The sequence below is a fragment of the Salmo salar genome, chromosome ssa01 (assembly GCF_905237065.1).
Source record: "Salmo salar chromosome ssa01, Ssal_v3.1, whole genome shotgun sequence".
Lineage (NCBI taxonomy): Eukaryota > Metazoa > Chordata > Actinopteri > Salmoniformes > Salmonidae > Salmo > Salmo salar.
The window spans coordinates 11,293,023-11,314,452 of NC_059442.1; the positions used below are offsets into that span (position 1 = coordinate 11,293,023).

Genomic DNA, 21,430 nt, shown 5'->3' on the forward strand with positions numbered 1-21,430 from the left:
AAGATGGGCAGGGACTGCTGTCCTAGCTTCAGGGGGAAGATGGGCAGGGACTGCTGTTCTAGCTTCAGGGGGAAGATGGGCAGGGACTGCTGTTCTAGCTTCAGGGGGAAGATGGGCAGGGACTCTGCTGTTCTAGCTTCAGGGGGAAGATGGGCAGGGACTGCTGTCCTAGCTTCAGGGGGAAGATGGGCAGGGACTGCTGTTCTAGCTTCAGGGGGAAGATGGGCAGGGACTGCTGTTCTAGCTTCAGGGGGAAGATGGGCAGGGACTGCTGTTCTAGCTTCAGGGGGAAGATGGGCAGGGACTCTGCTGTTCTAGCTTCAGGGGGAAGATGGTTCCATCATTGGGGAGCCAGGACAGAGAAGAGCTTTTGACTGGGCTGAGCGGGAGCTGCCCTCCCGTAGGGGTGGGAGGACGAAGAGACCAGAGGTGGCAGAACGGAGTACTTGGGTTGTGGTGTAGGGTTTGAACATAGCCTGAAGGTAGGGAGGGGCAGTTCCTCTTGCTGCTCCATAGGCAAGTACCATGGTCTTGTAGTGGACGCGAGCTTCGACTGGAATTCAGAGTGGAGGAGCAGGGTGGCATGGGAGAACTTGGGAAGGTTGCACACCAGGCGGGCTGCAGCATTCTGGATAAATTGCAGGTGTTTCATGGCAAACGCAGGGGGCCCAGTCAACAGTGAGTTGCAGTAGTCCAGACGGGAGATGACAAATGCCTGGATTAGGACCCCTTCCTGTGTGAGGTAGGGTCGTACCTTGTCGTAGAGCATGAAACTGCAGGAGCGAGTCACTGCTTTGATGTTTGCAGAGAACGACAGGATGTTGTCCAGGGTCACCGTTCCATTCGTTTGATTCCAGCCATTACAATGAGCACCCGTCCTCCTATAGCTCATCCCACCAGCCTCCTCTTACAGACATTACACAAACACTCCTTTTTCCTACTCCTTCCAGAATGTATTACAGTATGTTATGTCAGTACCAGTGGTCAGGAAAAAGTCACTAGTGATGAACTAGTGAGTATTGATCCTATGTATCCTGGGTCCAGTCTGTGGTGGTGTGGTGGAATGTTGAACGTAGGTAGTGGTGAATATGGGCCTGAAGAAAATAAGAATGTGGTGTGTGTGTGTGTGTGTGTGTTTCACACTGTATCATAACTGACCTGTGGGCAGAGGGGCTGTTGGGGTGCGTCTTTGAGATTCAGGGACACGGGGACCTTCTTGAGGACCAGGGTCGCCCCACTGGGATTCTCCTGTAGTTTCTTCAACAGGTTATTCCTGCTCCAGCCAACCTGACAGAGCACAGCACCATGGGACTTGTAGTTCATAAAGACCCAGATAGTTCATAATGACTTAGACCTGGGATTGAATAGTGTAGGCTAAATTGGAGTCAGGTGTGTTAACTGGGGCAAAACTGTGACACCAATCAGGCTCCTGAGGACTGGAGTTGGCCACCCCTGTGCTAGAGCCTGCCTGCAGTGCCAAATGGGGAGGCTTTGTACTTTTGGTACTTCCCCATCGGTTCTATTTGCTCCAGACAAGCTCAATCAAGCACCGCTGAAATACTACTTCAAAACAAGTCTACTATGACAAAAACAAAGTACACATCATAACATACAGTGCAACCTATTCATTCAGCACAATGGAAATCCCAATGTTGTACAGCATTGATTTAGCCTGGTCCGAGATCTCCTTTGTGCCATATACTGTAGCCAACTCCTATGGTCATGGTCTGGCAAGACAGCATAAACAGATCTGGGACCATTGATTCACTTTTTGCTTATGATACGTTTTTTTTCCAAGAAATCAATTAGATGTTTTATTTAATGGAATGGAATCAATTCTTATAGCGATATGTGAATTCTATTATCAGTTAACACCCATGGTCTTTGAGTTACACTATTAAGACCTTGATGGCTCAACTCTCTCATTAGATCTGATCTCTGATAATGACTGTGACTATTAGATCATGTGGCAAATAACGTTATTACAGTCATAATCATTATTATTATCATGCTTGGCTGGGCCAGACTCAGCCAGTGTGTGTGTGTACAATATACTCACCACTATTTGGTCATTGATTTGGATCACCTCGTCCCCAGGTAATATCTTGTCACAGAAGTCAGCGGGTGACTGCCAAAGATAAGCAGATAGATACACAACTATTGGAGACTGTATGACAGTCACAGCATACTACAGCCTCATGATGGATGTGAAATCCACTTTGTTTTGACCTTTGATCTTAACTGGTTCAATGCAAGGTGCAATTTCTAAATTGGGTAGTGGGTCATCAGTTTTCCTCTTGTCATGTCAGTCATTGCATACCAAATACACTGCTACTTCCCTGTAAACATTAACAAGACTTTCAGCATGCTTATAGAGAAGGGCATTCAACATGTACTGCACAGACACAAATGACTGATGATTGGTTGAAAGAAATTGATAAGAAGATGTTGGGAGCTGTACGGGTAGATTTCAGTACAACCTTTGATATTATTGACCATAACCTATTGTTGAGAAAACTTACTGTATGGGTTTTCAACCTCTGCCATATTATGGATTTAGATCTATCAATCAATCAATCTATATAACTAATATAACTCAGAGGGTTTTCTTTAATGGAAGCTTCTCTAATGTCAAACATGTAAAGTGTGGTGTACCGCAGGGCAGCTCTCTAGGTCCTCTACTCTTTTCTATTTTTACCAATGACCTGCACTGGCATTTAACAAAGTGTGTGTCTCCATGTATGCCGATGATTCAACCATATGTGTCAGCAGACACAGCTAATGAAGTTACTGAAATCCTTAACAAGGAGTTGCAGTCAGTTTTGGAATGGGTGGCCAGTAATAAACTGGTCCTGAACATCTCTAAAACTAAGAGCATTGTATTTGGTACAAATCATTCCTTGAATTCTAGACCTTAGCTTAATCTGGTAATGAATGGTGTGGCTGTTGAACAAGTTGAGGAGACTAAATCACTTGATGTTACCTTAGATTGTAAACTGTCACGGTCAAAACATATATATTCAATGGTTGTAAAGATGGGGAAGAGGTCTGTCCATAATAAAGAGACAGTCTGCTTTTTTGACACCACACTCCATGCACACACTTACCCCACCAGACATGCCACCAGGGGTCTTTTCACAGTCCCCAGGTCCAGAACAAATTCAGGGAAAAGTACAGTGTCATAAGTGCATGGAACTCTCTTCTATCTCATGTAAATGTATATCAATTGAAAAGTATTTTGTCTGTAATGTATTTTTCGTTATGAGACGGACCCCACTAAGACTAGCTGTCACCATTGGCGTCGGCTAACGGGGATCCTAATAATAAACAAATAAATAAACAAATGGAATCCCTCTCTCGGAAGTTAGATGGCATCTAGAATGCTTCAGATAGACTCCATTAGGAGTAGCCATCTATATCAACATCTTTATCCCAGGCAGGCTGTCCCAAAGGAGAGATTGGACTAAAACGCTGTTCCCTCTCCTTTCCCTGGCAAGCCTTCATCTGACTGGGTGAGTATAACCAAGCCCCAGCCTATAAAGTCCGGATAAACCTCATTCATCACTCATTACTGAATCCGCTTTAACAGTACATTGAAGTAGAGTTAGTATCCTAGCCTGGATGCTAGTTGGTTTCTGCTCTCTTGCAAACTTCTCATGGAATTGTCATGTCAAACAATGACAATGGAGAAGGCAAAAGCACATAGAAATCTGGGACCAGGCTAGTTTCAGACATAACCGAGTCAGGATGGATTTTACTGTCGGAATAGAGTTGCTTATATGTAAACAATATGTGTAGTGCAAAGAGTTTTTCCTGGTCACCTGACAAAGAAAAACTCCAGGGCCTAGTAACAGCCTTTAGAGCAGGTGTGTCAAACTAATTTAGCCCCAGGGGCTGTGTTTGGTCTTCAACGAGGTCCGGCGGGCCCACACTGAAAATTGGTTATATTTCCCTCATCGTCAATAAAAATATATATATATTTTATTTCGATGCTCCCTGACTGTCTAGCTTTCATTTAGGTGATTGTTAGCAAGCTGGACACAGTCAAGATACTGTATGAATGGAGGGCCTTTATTTCTACAGTTTCAATTTGGTTTCAGTCATTTTAAAGTACACTGAGTTACTTGCCCCCCCCCCCCAAATATAAAAAATAAATCAAAAATGTTTACTCAAACCATGTGACACCTCTGCTATAGAGCAATTCATAATCAGGTCACATGGTAAGAAAACTCCTGGCCCTAATTGTGCTACCTCCCTCAACCAAACAGGACATTTCACTCAGCTATTTCACCTACGATCATTTCACTAATTTAAGTAGCCATTCTCTTTCACAACACTAAATCCCCACTACTCAATCTAGATAACTCCCTAAGGCACTGCATCTCAGTGCAAGAGGCGTCACTACAGACCCTGGTTCGATTCCAGGCTGTATCACAACCGGCTGTGATTGGGAGTCCCATAGAGTGTCGCACAATTGGCCCAGCGTCGTCTGGGTTAGGGTTTGGCTGGGGTAGGCCATCATTGTAAATAAGAATTTGTTCTTAACTGACTTGCCTAGTTAAATAAAAGGTTAAATAAATAAATACTAAAATAACGTGTGCAACAAAGTAAGATTTCTAACACAGCCAGTGCATTACCAGTCTTCAATAGGCAGTAGTTGCATCCAAAATGGCACCCTATTCCCTATATAGTGGACTACTTTTGCCCAGAGCGGTATGAAGTGTGAACAGCCCTCCCACTAACAGCTTGTGATAAACATTACGCCTTTATAGTTAATAGCGGCATCATTATGCTGTGATTATACTGTCTTACAGACGATGCCATGAGGTCCATGTTTCCTACTGATTCTATCTAGCATGGTAATCCCCTGATATTTGTGGGTTTTTACAGAGCACTTGTTATGTCTCCCTCTATGGCAGACTGATGTTAGCTAACAAATGGCATTTATAAATACACAGTATTCACACACACAGGCAAGGGCACGCACACACACACACACACACACACACACACACACACACACACACACACACACACACACACACACACACACACACACACAGAACACCAGACCTTCCGCATGTCAAGGCAACACAAGCCATTACTCCTATGGGGTTTTGTTTAGAGTAAGTGCATTGAAAATGTAATGGTAATAGCCCATGCCATTGGGCTCGGAAGGACAGGCTTGAGGGGGGAAGGAGAGAATAAAACCTTCAGTGAATTTGTCTTGCCCATTCACCCTCTGAATGGAACACATACACAATCCATGTCTCAATTGTCTCAAGGCTGAAAGAAGTATTTTTTAACCTGTCTCCTCCCCTTTCATCTACACTGATTGAAGATGATTTAACAAGTGACATCAATAAGAGATCATAGCTTTCACATGGTCTATGTCATGGAACGATAATGATGAATAGTGATCTGCCTGTATGTCCATACTGTGTTGTCAATTTAGTCATGTAGTAGATGCTCTTATCCAGCGCAACTTACAGGAGCAATAAGGGTTAAGTGCCTTGCTCAAGGGCACATTGAAATATGCATTTAAAACCTAGTCGGCTGGGGGATTCCGAACCAGCGACCTTTTGGTTACTGGCCCAATGCTGTTAAAAGGAACATTCCACACCAAAACAATATTTGGGTATTTTTTTTCATTAGTCCATTGTTGATATACAGTAGTCCCAGAAATCAAGTTTTCAAGATCTATATTTCTTTAATTTGAAAGTTATACATCTTGAAAACTTGATTACTGACATGGAAAAGATTTTGGGACTATATCAACAAAAATCAAAACATAGTTTTTGTGTGGAGTTTCCCTTTAACCGCTAGGCTACCTGTCCCATAGTGATCTATCTACCTGTATGTCACTTCTCCTTTGGGGTCCTGATTGATATTTGCGCAGGCACGTTAAGGGGAACCGTGTGGATCACGATCATGCATCGCCCAATCAATATACATCACATGACTCCTGGGGCTTTTAGACGTATGGACTGGAGCAGATCTGAATGTGACAGGCCACCACCTCATCCCCTCAGACTCAATGGTTCTATTCATTAGGGCACAACGTAGCAAAACGATTTGCAATGGAAAGCGAAGACAAGCGTTTCTAATTGAACATGATATAATAATTCCTCCCCGTTTCAGTTTGTTTTCTTCCGTTTGCTGCCCTAATGAACAACGCCCAGCTGTTGCATGAAGATGAAGGGAGAGAGCCGTGATGATGATGGGAGGATGAGGGACAGACCTGGGTTCAGATAGTATGAGAGACAGATCTGGTTCCATAACTCTCATTGGATAACGTGAAAGCGATCGCTGCCTTGCATGTTGCCTTTGAAACACATCAGCGGGCTCATGGCCCAGTGGGCCCATACATTTAAAACACAACAGAGTTTTCTAAAATCGCTGCAGTGCAATGTGACACGCACCAGACTGCAGTCATCACTCTCTCCACTTCACCAACCATTTCCTTGCTCCCAGAAGATAGCCCCAGTCAGCCAAGGTCTATTAACAATGACCCTAAATGATCTATTCTAACCAATCACTCTGACAGGTCACATCGCTCCCAACTGTCAACTTACTTTTTGTTCCCTCTTCTTCTTCCTCTTTAAAACAACAATACAAATGGCCACTCCCACAGTGGGTGCTCTGGTCAGAGGGTGCGCTCCCACAGTGGGTGCTCTGGTCAGAGGGTGCGCTCCCACAGTGGGCGCCCCTTCAAATTAGTGGATGTCTATTTCAGCCACAATCGTTACTGACAGGTGTACAAAAATCGAGCACACCGCCATGCAATCTCCATAGACAAACATTGGCAGTAGAAAGGCCTTACTGAAGAGCTCAGTGACTTTCATAATGTCACCGTCATAGGAAGCCACCTTTCCAGCAAGTCAGTTGGTCAAATTTCTGCCATGCTAGAGCTGCCCTGGTCAACTGTAAGTGCTGTTATTGTGAAGTGGAAGCGTCTAGGAGCAACAACGGCTCAGCCGAGAATTGGAAGGCCACACAAGCTCACAGAACGGCACCGCCGAGTGCTGAAGCGTGTAACGGGTAAAAAAAACGTCTGTCCTCTATTGCAACTTGGTTGCAACACTCACTACTTAGTTCCCAGCAATGTTCCAACATCTAGTGGAAAGCCTTCCCAGAAGACTGGAGGCTAATATAGCAGCAAAGGGGGAACCAACTCCATATTAATGCCCGTGATTTTGGAATGAGATGTTCGACGAGCAGGTGTCCACATACATTTGGTCATGCTTCTACACCTGCATTGCTTGCTGTTTGGGGTTTTAGGCTGGGTTTCTGTACAGCACTTTGTGACATCAGCTGATGTAAGAAGGGCTTTATAAATCCATTTGATTGATTTATAGTATAAAGACCCCTATAATCTGAAGGGGAATTGACCGATTTCCACTGATTCAGTTTCTTTAAGCACATAAAGAGGGCAACGTTTTGCCATGTGCTTGCCATTTGTAAATCGCCCTTTTGATGAAGGCCAATAGGTTGAGAATTCAGTGTGGTTTATTTGAAACTTTTCAACAATGTGCGTTATAAGGAGACAATTATTTAACTAGAGTTTAGTAAACTAAGCAAATACATTAATAGTATTAACGCACATTGTAGAAGAAACATTTTTAAATTAAATTACGCTGGCAGATAGTAATGAAGTTTATGGAAGTTTTGCACTACTGAAATGTGACCCAGTCCCAGACTATACCAGAGTACATTGTAATTCCATGGAAGGAAAAGGAAAACTTGAATAGAAAAATGATCTAAAAGAAATGAGTGGAGTGGTGGCATAGGAGTGGTGGCATAGGAGTGGTGGCATAGGCGGTGTGTCCAAAAGCTTCCCTGTCACGCCCTGACCTGAGAGAGTCGTTTTTCTCTGTTTTGTTAGGTCAGGGTGTGACATGGGGTGGGCATTCTATGTGTTGTATGTCTATGTTGTTTTTTCTTTATTGGCCGAGTATGGTTTCCAATCAGAGGCAGCTGTCATTCGTTGTCTCTGATTGGGAATCATACTTAGGCAGCCTTTTCCCCACCTGTGTTTGTGGGTTATTATTATTTCTGTGTGTGTACGCCACAGTTGCGTTACATTTCTTGCTGTTTACCTGTTTATTGTTTTGGTTCGGTTTTCTTCAAATAAAGATGTGGAATTTGAAGATAGTGAACGTGACATTCCCCTAACAAAAATAAATTAAATCCTTCAAAACACTACACCAGAAAGTATGATCTGCAACAGAGGATCATTCGCTTTTTTTTCCTTTTTTTTTTTAAATAGCTGAGGATTGTTTTAAAATCACAAGCGCATACAGCCTGGAAGCACAGAATTTGGGAAGCCTACAATTTGGGCAGCGCGTGTAGCAAATATCAGAGCTGATCATTGATTTGCGGCTGTCAGTGAAAAGTAACTAAAATAGGCGTAAGCCTATCACAATACAATATTTAAAAATACAAATCGTGGGAAAAACACAAAAGAGACAAAGATGAGATGGTCTTTAGTTAGCCTATCGACATGTGAAAAACTCCCAATAGGCTATTAAGATAATGAAAAACTCCCAATAGGCTATTATGATAATGAAAAACTCCCAATAGGCTATTAAGATAATGAAAAACTCCCAATAGGCTATTAAGCCAGCAATCTTATTGCCACAATAGCGGAGAGCATATTCCAGTTGATTTCGTGCCGCATATTCTCTGTCTTTATCATTAGGTGAGTCCGTGGCAAGTTTTTTAGGACAATAATTTCCTCCTCCAGGCTAGATAGACGTCATAGCCTACAATATGCATCTCCCCTTTCATAGGCCTCGATTAGATGGTTGCATTCAAGACAAGGTCGTTTTTATTGAGCTCAGTTTGTCAGCGTCAGCTGATCAGCCTCCCCTGTCATTTTGTGCTATTAAAGAGTATGCTAATGTCTCCAGTCATAGATAATAAAGTGAAGGAGAATTGCATGAAATGTGTTTATGAAATGCGCCTCTAGCTGGGGCTGAGCGGCGGACGTGTCAGATATTTCTCAGATCCTCCTAGAAAATGTCCCTCTAGCTGGGGCTGAGCGGCGGACGTGTCAGATATTTCTCAGATCCTCCTAGAAAATGTCCCTCTAGCTGGGGCTGAGCGGCGGACGTGTCAGATATTTCTCAGATCCTCCTAGAAAATGTCCCTCTAGCTGGGGCTGAGCAAAGAAAAGGACAAGGAAAGCAGAACAGTATTTTTTGCGAACAGTGCATCAGATAGATTATTAGCCTAATTTATGACTATCCAATCTACTCATCACATTAGTAATAGTATGCGATGCTAGAACCATAAAATGCTTTGTCATAAAATGTTCTTTTTTTTCCTGAAAAAAAAAAGTGCTTTCCCAAACTTTAAACCCAATGCGCTGCCTACGGGGTGGTGGTGAAACTTTACCTTGACGGAGTGAAAACGGAAAACTTAGGGAAAAAAAAAGAGAGAAAACATAGGAGAGAGAAGCAAGAGAAAAGGAAAGCAAAATGAGACACCTATAACAAAGGAGGAGGTCGATTGAGGACTGATTGGATAGAGCGAGAGAGCGAGAGAGCTATGCCGAGGAGAAGTGTACAAGAAGTTTGAATAAAGGATCAGAGAGAATGATGAAACAGAAATGAAATAAGGAGTACAGTGTGAGAGAAGTAGAGCATTGAGCGACAACGAGAACGTGAGTCATCCCTAAAGGACAATCAGGATGACATACAGTGTATTCGGAAACTATTCAGACAAAGAATTGTTCCACAGTTACGTTACAGCCTTATTCTAAAATTTTTTATTTTTTTTTTTAATTCCTCATCAATCTACACACAATACCCCATAACGACAAAGCAAAAACAGGTTTAGTTTTTTCTTGCAAATGTATAGAAAATAAAAATCACATTTACATAAGTATTCAGACCCTTTACTCAGTACTTTGTTGAAGCACCTTTGGCAGCGATTACAGCCTCGAGTCTTCTTGGGTGTGACGCTACAAGCTTGGTACACCTGTATTTGGAGAGTTTCTCCCAGGTCCTCTCAAGCTCTGTCAGGTTGGATGGGGAGCGTTGCTGCACAGCTATTTTCAGGTCTCTCCAGAGATGTTCGATCAGGTTCAAGTCCGGGCTCTGGCTGGGCCACTCAAGGACATTCAGAGACTTGTCCCGAACCCACACCTGCATTGTCTTGGCTGTGTGCTTAGGGTTTTTGTCCTGTTAGAAGGTGAACCTTCGCCCCAGTCTGAGGTCCTGAGCGCACTGGAACAGGTTTTCATCAAGGATCTTTCTGTACTTTACTCCGTTCATCTTTCCCTCGATCCTGACTAGTCTCCCAGTCCCTGCCGCTGAAAAACATCCCCACAGCATGATGCTGCCACCACCGTAGGCATGGTGCCAGGTTTCCTCCAGACGTGACGTTTGGCATTCAGGCCAAAGAGTTCAATCTTGGTTTCATCAGACTAGAAAATCTTGTTTCTCATGGTCTGGGAGTCCTTTAGGGACCTTTTGGGAAACTACAAGCAGGCTGTCATGTGCCTTTTACTGAAGAGTGTCTTCCATCTGGCCACTCTACCATAAAGGCCTGATTGGTGGAGTGCTGCATAGATGGTTGTCCTTCTGGAAGGTTCTCCAATCTCCACAGAGGAACTCTGGAGCTCTGTCAGAGTGACCATCATGTTCTTGGTCACCTGCCTGACCAAGGCCCTTCTTCCTGTTTGCCGGGTGGCCTGCTGTAGTAAGAGTCTTGTTCCAAACTTCTTCCATTTAAGAATGAAGGAGGCCACTGTGTTCTTGGGGACCTTCAATGCTGCAAACATGTTTTGGTACCCTTCCCCAGATCTGTGCCTCAACACAGTCCTGTCTCGGAGCTCTACGGACAATTCCTTCGACCTCACGGCTTGGTTTTTGCTCTGACATGCACTGTCAACTGCCTTTTATAGACAGGTGTGTGCCTTTCCAAATCATGTCCAATCAACTGAATTTACCACAGGTGGACTCCAATCAAGTTGCAGAAACGTCTCAAGGATGGACAAAGGAAACGGGATGCACCTGAAATTTAGTCTCATAGCAAAGGGTCTGAATACTTTTGTAAATAAGGTATATCTGTTATTAATTTGTAATAAATTAGCACACATTTCTTAAACTTGTTTTCGCTTTGTCATTAGAGGGTATTGTGTGTAGATTGATAAGGAAATTATTTTATTTTATCAATTTTGGAATAAGGCTGTAAAGTAACAAAATGTGGAAAAAGTCAAGGGGTCTGAATACTTTCCCAATGCACTGTAAAGAAATGACGTCTGATTAGTTAGATAGAGAGAAAGAGACAGGAGGTAGAGGTAGAGACAGGAAGTAGAGAGGAGGTAGAGACAGGAGGTAGAGGCAGAGACAGGAAGTAAGACAGAGTAAGAGACAGACAGAGTAAGAGATACAGACAGGGTTCAATAACAGATGTTCTGATTGATTCATTAGAATGACACTGACAGTGTGCTACTTACCAGGTGATCGCCGTCGAAGACAGGCACCAGGTCAACCCTCTCCAGCTGGGCAGTGTGGGTAAGGAGCGCCTCTGGACTGCAGTACAGAATCTCATCACACACCGCCACCAACTGACGACACTGGCGGGAGAGATGTTGTACATTAAAAATGGTTCCACTTATATTTTATATGGGTCTACTTGTGAATATATACAGTTGAAGTGGGAAGTTTACATACACCTTAGGCAAATACATTTAAACTCAGTTTTTCACCATTCCTGGCATTTAATCCTAGTAAAAATTCCCTGTCTTAGGTCAGTTAGGATCACCACTTTATTTTAAGAATGTGAAATGTCAGAATAATAGTAGAGAGAATGATTTATTTCAGCTTTCATTTCTTTCATCACATTCCCAGTGGGTCAGAAGTTTACATACACTCAATTAGTATTTGGTAGCATTGCCAAGAAATTCTTTAACTTGGGTCAAACGTTTTGGAAGTTCCCTCAATAAGTTGGGTGAATTTTGGCCCATTCCTTTTTACCTATAGGTGCCCTTCTTTGCGAGGCATTGGAAAACCTCCCTGGTATTTGTGGTTGAATCTGGGTTTGAAATTCACTGCTCGACTGAGGGACCTTACAGATAATTGTATGTGTGGGGTACAGAGATGAGGTAGTCATTCAAAAATCATGTTAAACACTATTATTGCACACAGAGTGAGTCCATGCAACTTATTATGTGACTTGTTAAGAAATTTTTTACTCCAGAACTGATTTAGGCTTGGCATAACAAAGGAGTTGAATATGTATTGATTCAATACATTTCAGCTTTTCATTTTTTAGTAAACATTATAAAAACATAATTCCACTGACATTATAGACCAGTGATCCATTTTAAATTCAGGCTATATGTTTCCATACTACACTGAAAGAAAATAGAAACGCAACATGTAAAGTGTTGGTCCCATGTTAAATGAGCTGAAATGAAAGATCCCATAAAAGTTCCATACGCATAAATAGCTTATTTCTCTCAAATTTTACATCCCTGTCAGTGAGCATTTCTCCTTCGCCAAGATAATCCCTTCACCTGACAGGTGTGGCATATTAAGAAGCTGATTAAACAACATCATCATTACACAGGTGCACCTTGTGCTGGGGACAATAAAAGACCACAAATGCTTAGGAGTATCTCTGTCTGTAATAAAGCCCTTTTTGTGGGGAAAAACTTGTTCTGATTGGCTGGGCCTGGCCCCCCAGTGGGTTAGCCTGGCTGCCAAGTGGGTGTGCGTATGCCCTTCCAGGCCCACCCATGGCAGCACTCCTGCCCAGTCATGTGAAAATCATAGATTAGGGCCTAATGAATGTATTTCAATTGACTGATTTCCTTCTATGAACTGTAACTCAGTAAAATCTTTGAAATTCTTCCATGTTGTTTTTATATTTTTGATGTATCAAATCACATGCTTCTAATTAAGTTGTTGTTTGCATTAGAACCGGAAAAAAACTCAAAATACAAGAAAAAAAGATTCTGGGGAAATGCTAACACTAGTCTAGAAGACATTTATTTGAGCAGAGACAGACATAATTAAACTGATTTATTGAATAAACAACCGATCCATTGCACCACCACACTTCATCTGTTTGTCACTCAATGATTAAAATCATTATACAGAAATTAATGTTTCAATAATTAGGAGCAGAATTTAGAAAAGACAATAGCTGAGGGAAAGAAATCAATGGATATGAGTGTACTCACGATGGAGATGATGTCTTTTTCTTTCTCGTAAACTGTGGAATCCTGTCAAAGGAGTAGAAAACAACAGGGTCAGACACAGTAGAATCCTGTCAAAAGAGTAGAAAACAACAGGGTCAGACACAGTAGAATCCTGTCAAAAGAGTAGAAAACAACAGGGTCAGACACAGTAGAATCCTGTCAAAAGAGTAGAAAACAACAGGGTCAGACACAGTAGAATCCTGTCAAAAGAGTAGAAAACAACAGGGTCAGACACAGTAGAATCCTGTCAAAAGAGTAGAAAACAACAGGGTCAGACACAGTAGAATCCTGTCAAAAGAGTAGAAAACAACAGGGTCAGGGAGTGTGGAATAATAAAGGAGCCCCCACAGAGACTGAAAACAGTATTGATATCTGACAGTGGGACATTCTGATGGTTTGATGTCCTATTATTTTCTGATAAAAAGACCTGAGGCATTCCAAAACACCAGGAAGTGGACTATTAGAGAGTACTATTAGCACTATAACGCCCACGTGCCATCCAGGCCGCTCACTGTATTTACCTCCCTTGTCACTTCATTGACAAACACACCTTTTTAGAGGGGCAGAGCAATTGTATTCAAAGGCACTGTTACGCAATACTGATACAACATTATGTCAACATAGCAGAGCGAGTGGGAGGTTATTTCCATCCCTGGGACACAGTGTGTGCACCTGTGTGTGTTTACCTGGGTTGCCCTGTGGGTGGAGGGTAAATCCTGTGAACTCCTGTAAGTAATGAACGCTAGGATTACAGTTAGTCAATTAAAGCTTGTGTGACGAGAGAGAGAGTGAGAGAGAGAGCGGGGAAGAAAGAGAGAGCGAGCGAGAAACCGAGAGACAGAGAGATGCTTGAGTGTGATCTATTTACATCAGGGCACCACGCCACAGAACTTCTTACGTAAATCTCTAAAGACGTCCTGCCACTCGGATCCCCAGCTCAATAGTTAAAGTGGCAGTACACTCCAAAATCTAAGTTTGTACAATGTCGAGACCTCAAAGTTGACTAACATCCAAACGTTACAGATTCTCTACGACAGGTGCCATCTATTTAAACTATTCAAATTCCCCCATATGCTGCTATTACCAACCATAATCATGCTTCATCTATGCTCCTGGGATACATTCTTCTTCTGTATCTGTGAACCCACAGAACAGGATATGACATACAGTGCCTTCGGAAAGTATTCAGACCCCTTGACTTTTTCAATATTTTGTTACGTTAAAGCCTTATTCTAAAATGGATTAAATGAATAAAAATCCTCATCAATCTACACACAATAAACCATAATGACAAAGTGAAAACAGGTTTTTAGAAATGTTTGATAATTTATTAATAATAAAATAACATAAATACCTTACTACATAAGTATTCAGAACTTTTGCTATGAGACTTAAAATTGAGCTCAGGTGCATCCTGTTTCTATTGATCATCCTTGAGTCCACATGTGGTAAATTCAATTGATTGGACATGATTTGGAAAGACACACACCTGTCTATATAAGTTCCCACAGTTGACAGTGCACGTCAGAACAAAAACCAACCTATGAGGTCAAAGGAATTGTCCGCAGAGCTCAGAGACAGGATTGTGTCGAGGCACAGTTCTGGGGAAGGGTACCAAAACATTTCTGCAGCATTGAAGGGCACCAAGAACCAGTGGCCTCCATCATTCTTAAGTGGAAGAAGTTTGGAACCACCAACACTCTTCCTAGAGCTGGCCACCCGGCCAAACTGAGCAATCGGGGGAGAAGGGCCTTGGTCAGGGAGGTGACCAAGAATCCGAATGTCACTCTGACAGAGCTCCAGAGTTCCTCTGTGGAGATTGGAGAACCTTCCAGAAGGACAACCATCTCTCCAGCACTCCACCAATCAGGCCTTTATGGTAGAGTGGCCAGATGGAAGAAAGACGATTCTCTGGTCTGATGAAACCAAGATTGAACTCTTTGGCCTGAATGCCAAGCGTCACATGTTTTTCAGCGGCAGGGACTGGGAGTCTAGTCAGGATCAAGGCAAAGATGAACGGAGCAAATTACAGATAGATCCTTGATGAAAACCTGTTCCAGAGCACTCAGGACCTCAGACTGGGGCGAAGGTTCACCATCCAACAGGACAATGACCCTAAGTACACAGCCAAAACAACAAAGGAGTGTCTCTGAATGTCCTTGAGTGGCCCAGCCAGAGCCTGGACTTGAACCCAATCGAAGATCTCTGGAGAGACCTGAAAATAGCTGTGCAGCGACGCTCTCCATCCAACCTGACAGGGCTTGAGAGGATCTGCAGAGAAGAATGGGAGAAACTCCACAAATACAGGTGTGCCAAGCTTGTAGGGTCATACCCAAGAAGACTCAAGGCTGTAATCGCTGCCAAAGGTCCTTCAACAAAGTACTGAGTAAAGGGTCTGAATACATACGTAAATGTGATATCAGTTTTTTTATTAAAACAATTTTGTAAACATTTCTTTATGGTATGGTAGTGACTGCCCATTACAGCTTATCACTTATTAACCATCATTTTTTCAATTATTATTATCATTATTAACCATCATTTTTTCAATTACTTTCTATTAATTCAGTATTTCAGATGTTGTGTATATTACATGAGTTTTTTGTTGATGACATTCCAAGTCATCATCTCATCTCTATAGAGCTGCTGACTGTGCTGTCTGACAAAATCACTATTTTAGTAGTTCTTCAAAGTAAATAAGCCGTAGTTTGTATTCAGAAGTCATAAAAGTATCAATGACTTAGATCATGTATTTTCAGATAGAGATGCTTTCTATTCCTCTCCCGTGTACACTCTTCTCGCAGTGTCTGCCTGACGCTGATCTACTGTAGCAGGCATAAAAATAAACATCCTGGCACGCAATGGATTATGGCCATTGTAGTTAATTACCACATGTTCTGCGCTAAACTATGCAGTACTTTCTCCAGTTGGAAACAACAACATCGCACAGTTCGGGCTTGATCTGATTTATCTCTAGATAAACAACGCAATGTGCGCGTTGAGCTCACGGAAAAAATAAATAAATAAACTCTTAATGTTAATTGCTCAGTGCTGTCAGATTGCAGGCTGACACCCCACCAACATGTGATCCCTATGTGGCATAGAGAGAGGGGGCCACATCTACTGGTCCCATTATCCAGAGAGAGAGAGAGGACCACATCTACTGGTCCCATTATCCAGAGAGAGAGGACCACATCTACTGGTCCCATTATCCAGAGAGAGAGAGGACCACATCTACTGGTCCCATTATCCAGAGAGAGAGAGAGGACCACATCTACTGGTCCCATTATCCAGAGAGAGAGAGAGGACCACATCTACTGGTCCCATTATCCAGAGAGAGAGAGAGGACCACATCTACTGGTCCCATTATCCAGAGAGAGAGAGAGGACCACATCTACTGGTCCCATTATCCAGAGAGAGAGAGAGAGAGAGAGGACCACATCTACTGGTCCCATTATCCAGAGAGAGGGAGAGAGGACCACATCTACTGGTCCCATTATCCAGAGAGGACCACATCTACTGGTCCCATTATCAAGAGAGAGAGAGGACCACATCTACTGGTCCCATTATCCAGAGAGAGAGAGAGGACCACATCTACTGGTCCCATTATCCAGAAAGAGAGAGAGGACCACATCTACTGGTCCCATTATCCAGAGAGAGAGGACCACATCTACTGGTCCCATTATCCAGAGAGGACCACATCTACTGGTCCCATTATCCAAGAGAGAGAGAGGACCACATCTACTGGTCCCATTATCCAGAGAGAGAGAGAGACCACATCTACTGGTCCCATTATCCAGAAAGAGAGAGGACCACATCTACTGGTCCCATTATCCAGAGAGAGAGGGCCACATCTACTGGTCCCATTATCCAGAGAGAGAGAGAGGACCATATCTACTGGTCCCATTATCCAGAGAGAGAGAGAGGACCATATCTACTGGTCCCATTATCCAGAGAGAGAGAGAGAGGACCACATCTACTGGTCCCATTATCCAGAGAGAGAGAGAGAGACCACATCTACTGGTCCCATTATCCAGAGAGAGAGAGAGGACCACATCTACTGGTCCCATTATCCAGAGAGAGAGAGAGGACCACATCTACTGGTCCCATTATCCAGAGAGAGAGAGAGGACCACATCTACTGGTCCCATTATCCAGAGAGAGAGAGGACCACATCTACTGGTCCCATTATCCAGAGAGAGAGAGGACCACATCTACTGGTCCCATTATCCAGAAAGAGAGAGGACCACATCTACTGGTCCCATTATCCAGAGAGAGAGAGGACCACATCTACTGGTCCCATTATCCAGAGAGAGAGAGAGGACCACATCTACTGGTCCCATTATCCAGAGAGAGAGGACCACATCTACTGGTCCCATTATCCAGAGAGAGAGAGAGAACCACATCTACTGGTCCCATTATCCAGAGAGAGAGAGAGAGGACCACATCTACTGGTTCCATTATCCAGAGAGAGAGAGGACCACATCTACTGGTCCCATTATCCAGAGAGAAAGAGGACCACATCTACTGGTCCCATTATCCAGAGAGAGAGAGGACCACATCTACTGATCCCATTATCCAGAGAGAGAGAGAGGACCACATCTACTGGTCCCATTATCAAGAGAGAGAGTTGACCACATCTACTGGCCCCATTATCCAGAGAGAGAGAGAGGACCACATCTACTGGCCCCATTATCCAGAGAGAGAGAGAGAGAGAACCACATCTACTGGTCCCATTATCCAGAGAGAGAGAGAGAGAGGACCACATCTACTGGTCCCATTATCCAGAGAGAGAGAGAGGACCACATCTACTGGTCCCATTATCCAGAGAGAGAGAGAGAGACCACATCTACTGGTCCCATTATCCAGAGAGAGAGAGAGGACCACATCTACTGGTCCCATTATCCAGAGAGAGAGAGAGGACCACATCTACTGGTCCCATTATCCAGAGAGAGAGAGAGAGAGGACCACATCTACTGGTCCCATTATCCAGAGAGAGAGTTGACCACATCTACTGGCCCCATTATCCAGAGAGAGAGAGAGGACCACATCTACTGGCCCCATTATCCAGAGAGAGAGAGAGAGAGAACCACATCTACTGGTCCCATTATCCAGAGAGAGAGAGAGAGGACCACATCTACTGGTCCCATTATCCAGAGAGAGAGAGAGAGGACCACATCTACTGGTCCCATTATCCAGAGAGAGAGAGAGAGAGGACCACATCTACTGGTCCCATTATCCAGAGAGAGAGAGAGAGGACCACATCTACTGGTCCCATTATCCAGAGAGAGAGAGGACCACATCTACTGGTCCCATTATCAAGAGAGAGAGAGAGGACCACATCTACTGGTCCCATTATCCAGAGAGAGAGAGGACCACATCTACTGGTCCCATTATCCAGAGAGAGAGAGGACCACATCTACTGGTCCCATTATCCAGAGAGAGAGAGAGGACCACATCTACTGGTCCCATTATCCAGAGAGAGAGAGAGGACCACATCTACTGGTCCCATTATCCAGAGAGAGAGAGGACCACATCTACTGGTCCCATTATCCAGAGAGAGAGAGAGAGAGGACCACATCTACTGGTCCCATTATCCAGAGAGAGGGAGAGAGGACCACATCTACTGGTCCCATTATCCAGAGAGGACCACATCTACTGGTCCCATTATCAAGAGAGAGAGAGGACCACATCTACTGGTCCCATTATCCAGAGAGAGAGAGAGGACCACATCTACTGGTCCCATTATCCAGAAAGAGAGAGAGGACCACATCTACTGGTCCCATTATCCAGAGAGAGAGGACCACATCTACTGGTCCCATTATCCAGAGAGAGAGGGCCACATCTACTGGTCCCATTATCCAGAGAGAGAGAGAGGACCATATCTACTGGTCCCATTATCCAGAGAGAGAGAGAGGACCATATCTACTGGTCCCATTATCCAGAGAGAGAGAGAGGACCACATCTACTGGTCCCATTATCCAGAGAGAGAGAGAGAGGCCCACATCTACTGGTCCCATTATCCAGAGAGAGAGAGGACCACATCTACTGGTCCCATTATCCAGAAAGAGAGAGAGGACCACATCTACTGGTCCCATTATCCAGAGAGAGAGAGGACCACATCTACTGGTCCCATTATCCAGAGAGAGAGGGCCACATCTACTGGTCCCATTATCCAGAGAGAGAGAGAGGACCACATCTACTGGTCCCATTATCCAGAGAGAGAGAGAGGACCATATCTACTGGTCCCATTATCCAGAGAGAGAGAGAGGACCACATCTACTGGTCCCATTATCCAGAGAGAGATAGAGAGGACCACATCTACTGGTCCCATGATCCAGAGAGAGAGAGGACCACATCTACTGGTCCCATTATCCAGAGAGAGAGAGAGAGAGGACCACATCTACTGGTCCCATTATCCAGAGAGAGAGAGAGGAATAAAGCTGAAGCACAACAGCCCCCGCCACCCAGCTCTGTTCACAACAGCCCCCGCCACCCAGCTCTGTTCACAACAGCCCCCGCCACCCAGCTCTGTTCACAACAGCCCCCGCCACCCAGCTCTGTTCACAACATTCCCCGCCACCCAGCTCTGTTCACAACAGCCCCCGCCACCGAGCTCTGTTCCCAACAGCCCCCGCCACCCAGCTCTGTTCCCAACAGCCCCCGCCACCCAGCTCTGTTCACAACAGCCCCCGCCACCCAGCTCTGTTCACAACAGCCCCCGCCACCCAGCTCTGTTCACAACAGCCCCCGCCACCCAGCTCTGTTCACAACAGCCCCCGCCACCGAGCTCTGTTCCCAACAGCCCCCGCCACCCAGCTCTGTTCCCAACAGCCCCCGCCACCCAGCTCTGTTCACAACAGCCCCCGCCACCCAGCTCTGTTCCCAACAGCCCCCGCCACCCAGCTCTGTTCACAACAGCCCCCGCCACCCAGCTCTGTTCACAACAGCCCCCGCCACCCAGCTCTGTTCACCACAGCCCCCGGCACTTCAATGTTCCATTTTCCCCTCAGTATGACTTCCTCACAAACTGTGGTTGCTGCTTAGCAGATGAGTGACTATGAAAGCCTCCATTACGTTTATAATAAATAAGTCTTTATAGAAATCGACCTTGGGCTTTGTGCTTTTTCACCCTGCCAGAGGTATGCAGTTATTCAACACAGTCTGCTGTGCGTTATTGCTTACGTAATACGCCTTTATTCCAGTTAATGAAAGATGGCCCTAAAACTGAGGGTAGAGCCATTCACTTCAAATAATCTACAATGAATTGTAAACTACTGTTAGTCTGTAATTTATACAGGAAATAACACTCAGGAAGTAGCGTCCAACTTGGATTGGATTTATAAACTGAGGGAGCAAGGCACAACTACTCAAACATGAGGTTCATTTCTTTCATATAGTTCGGTCATGTGATCTAGGCCGTCATTGTAAATAACAATTTGTTCTTAACTGACTTGCCTTGTTAAATTAAAGGTTAAATAAAAAGAAAATGTAAAAATGACATGCCTGATGTCTATGTGAGCTTTGTCGTTGTCTAGGAAACAGATGTGGATTGTTCTGGGTGGAAGAACACACTGCAATCCAATCTCATGATGCATTCACACACACACACACACAAACATTAATAATCATTGTGACACAAAAGCCCTTGAGTAGTTTAAAGGCCCAGTTCAGTCAAATTTAATCTTTCATGTGTTTTATATATATTTACACACTATGAGGTTGGAATAATACTGTGAAATTGTGAAAATGATGATAATACCCTTTTAGTGTAAGAGCTGTTTGAATAGACTGTCTGAAATTTCAGCCTGTTTTGGTGGGATTTAGTTTTGGCCTTCCTGGTAACATCACCAGGCTGTAAATGTGTTGGTAGACCAATAAGAAACATTGTGCCAACCTCTCTGCCAATAAGAGCTAGTTTTCCTCTCTCCACTCAGACCACTCCCAGAGAGTCCTAGCTAAATCTTTGCTTGAGATATTGCTCTTCGCTATTAAGCTATTTTGGTTTATTTTTGACAATTTTAATTGAAAACAATCACAGTAATGTGATTTGATAGAACTAAAAACAGCTGCATTGGACCTTTAAGTGTGAGTGGGCTTCCTATAGCGGACATAGAGATGAATTGGCACAATAAAAGAAAATATCCTTTTATGAGTGAATGCCACTAGGATATATGCCACCATCGCTGGGAGGTGATTTAGTCAAACTGAAGCA

The 21,430-nt window shown here is 43.9% G+C and overlaps 1 protein-coding gene across 2 annotated transcripts in view; it reads right to left on the minus strand.

Moving 5' to 3' along the window:
- LOC106612959 (connector enhancer of kinase suppressor of ras 1) overlaps window positions 1-21,430 on the minus strand; it is a 99,447-nt gene that overhangs the window by 38,944 nt on the left and 39,073 nt on the right. For both annotated transcript variants that reach the window (XM_045714239.1, XM_045714238.1), the window contains 4 exons: window positions 13,199-13,240; window positions 11,468-11,587; window positions 2,060-2,128; window positions 1,159-1,287 (listed from right to left, as the gene is read on the minus strand). In XM_045714239.1, coding sequence (XP_045570195.1) covers window positions 1,159-1,287; window positions 2,060-2,128; window positions 11,468-11,587; window positions 13,199-13,240 — 360 coding nt within the window. The remainder of the gene's footprint in view (window positions 1-1,158; window positions 1,288-2,059; window positions 2,129-11,467; window positions 11,588-13,198; window positions 13,241-21,430) is intronic.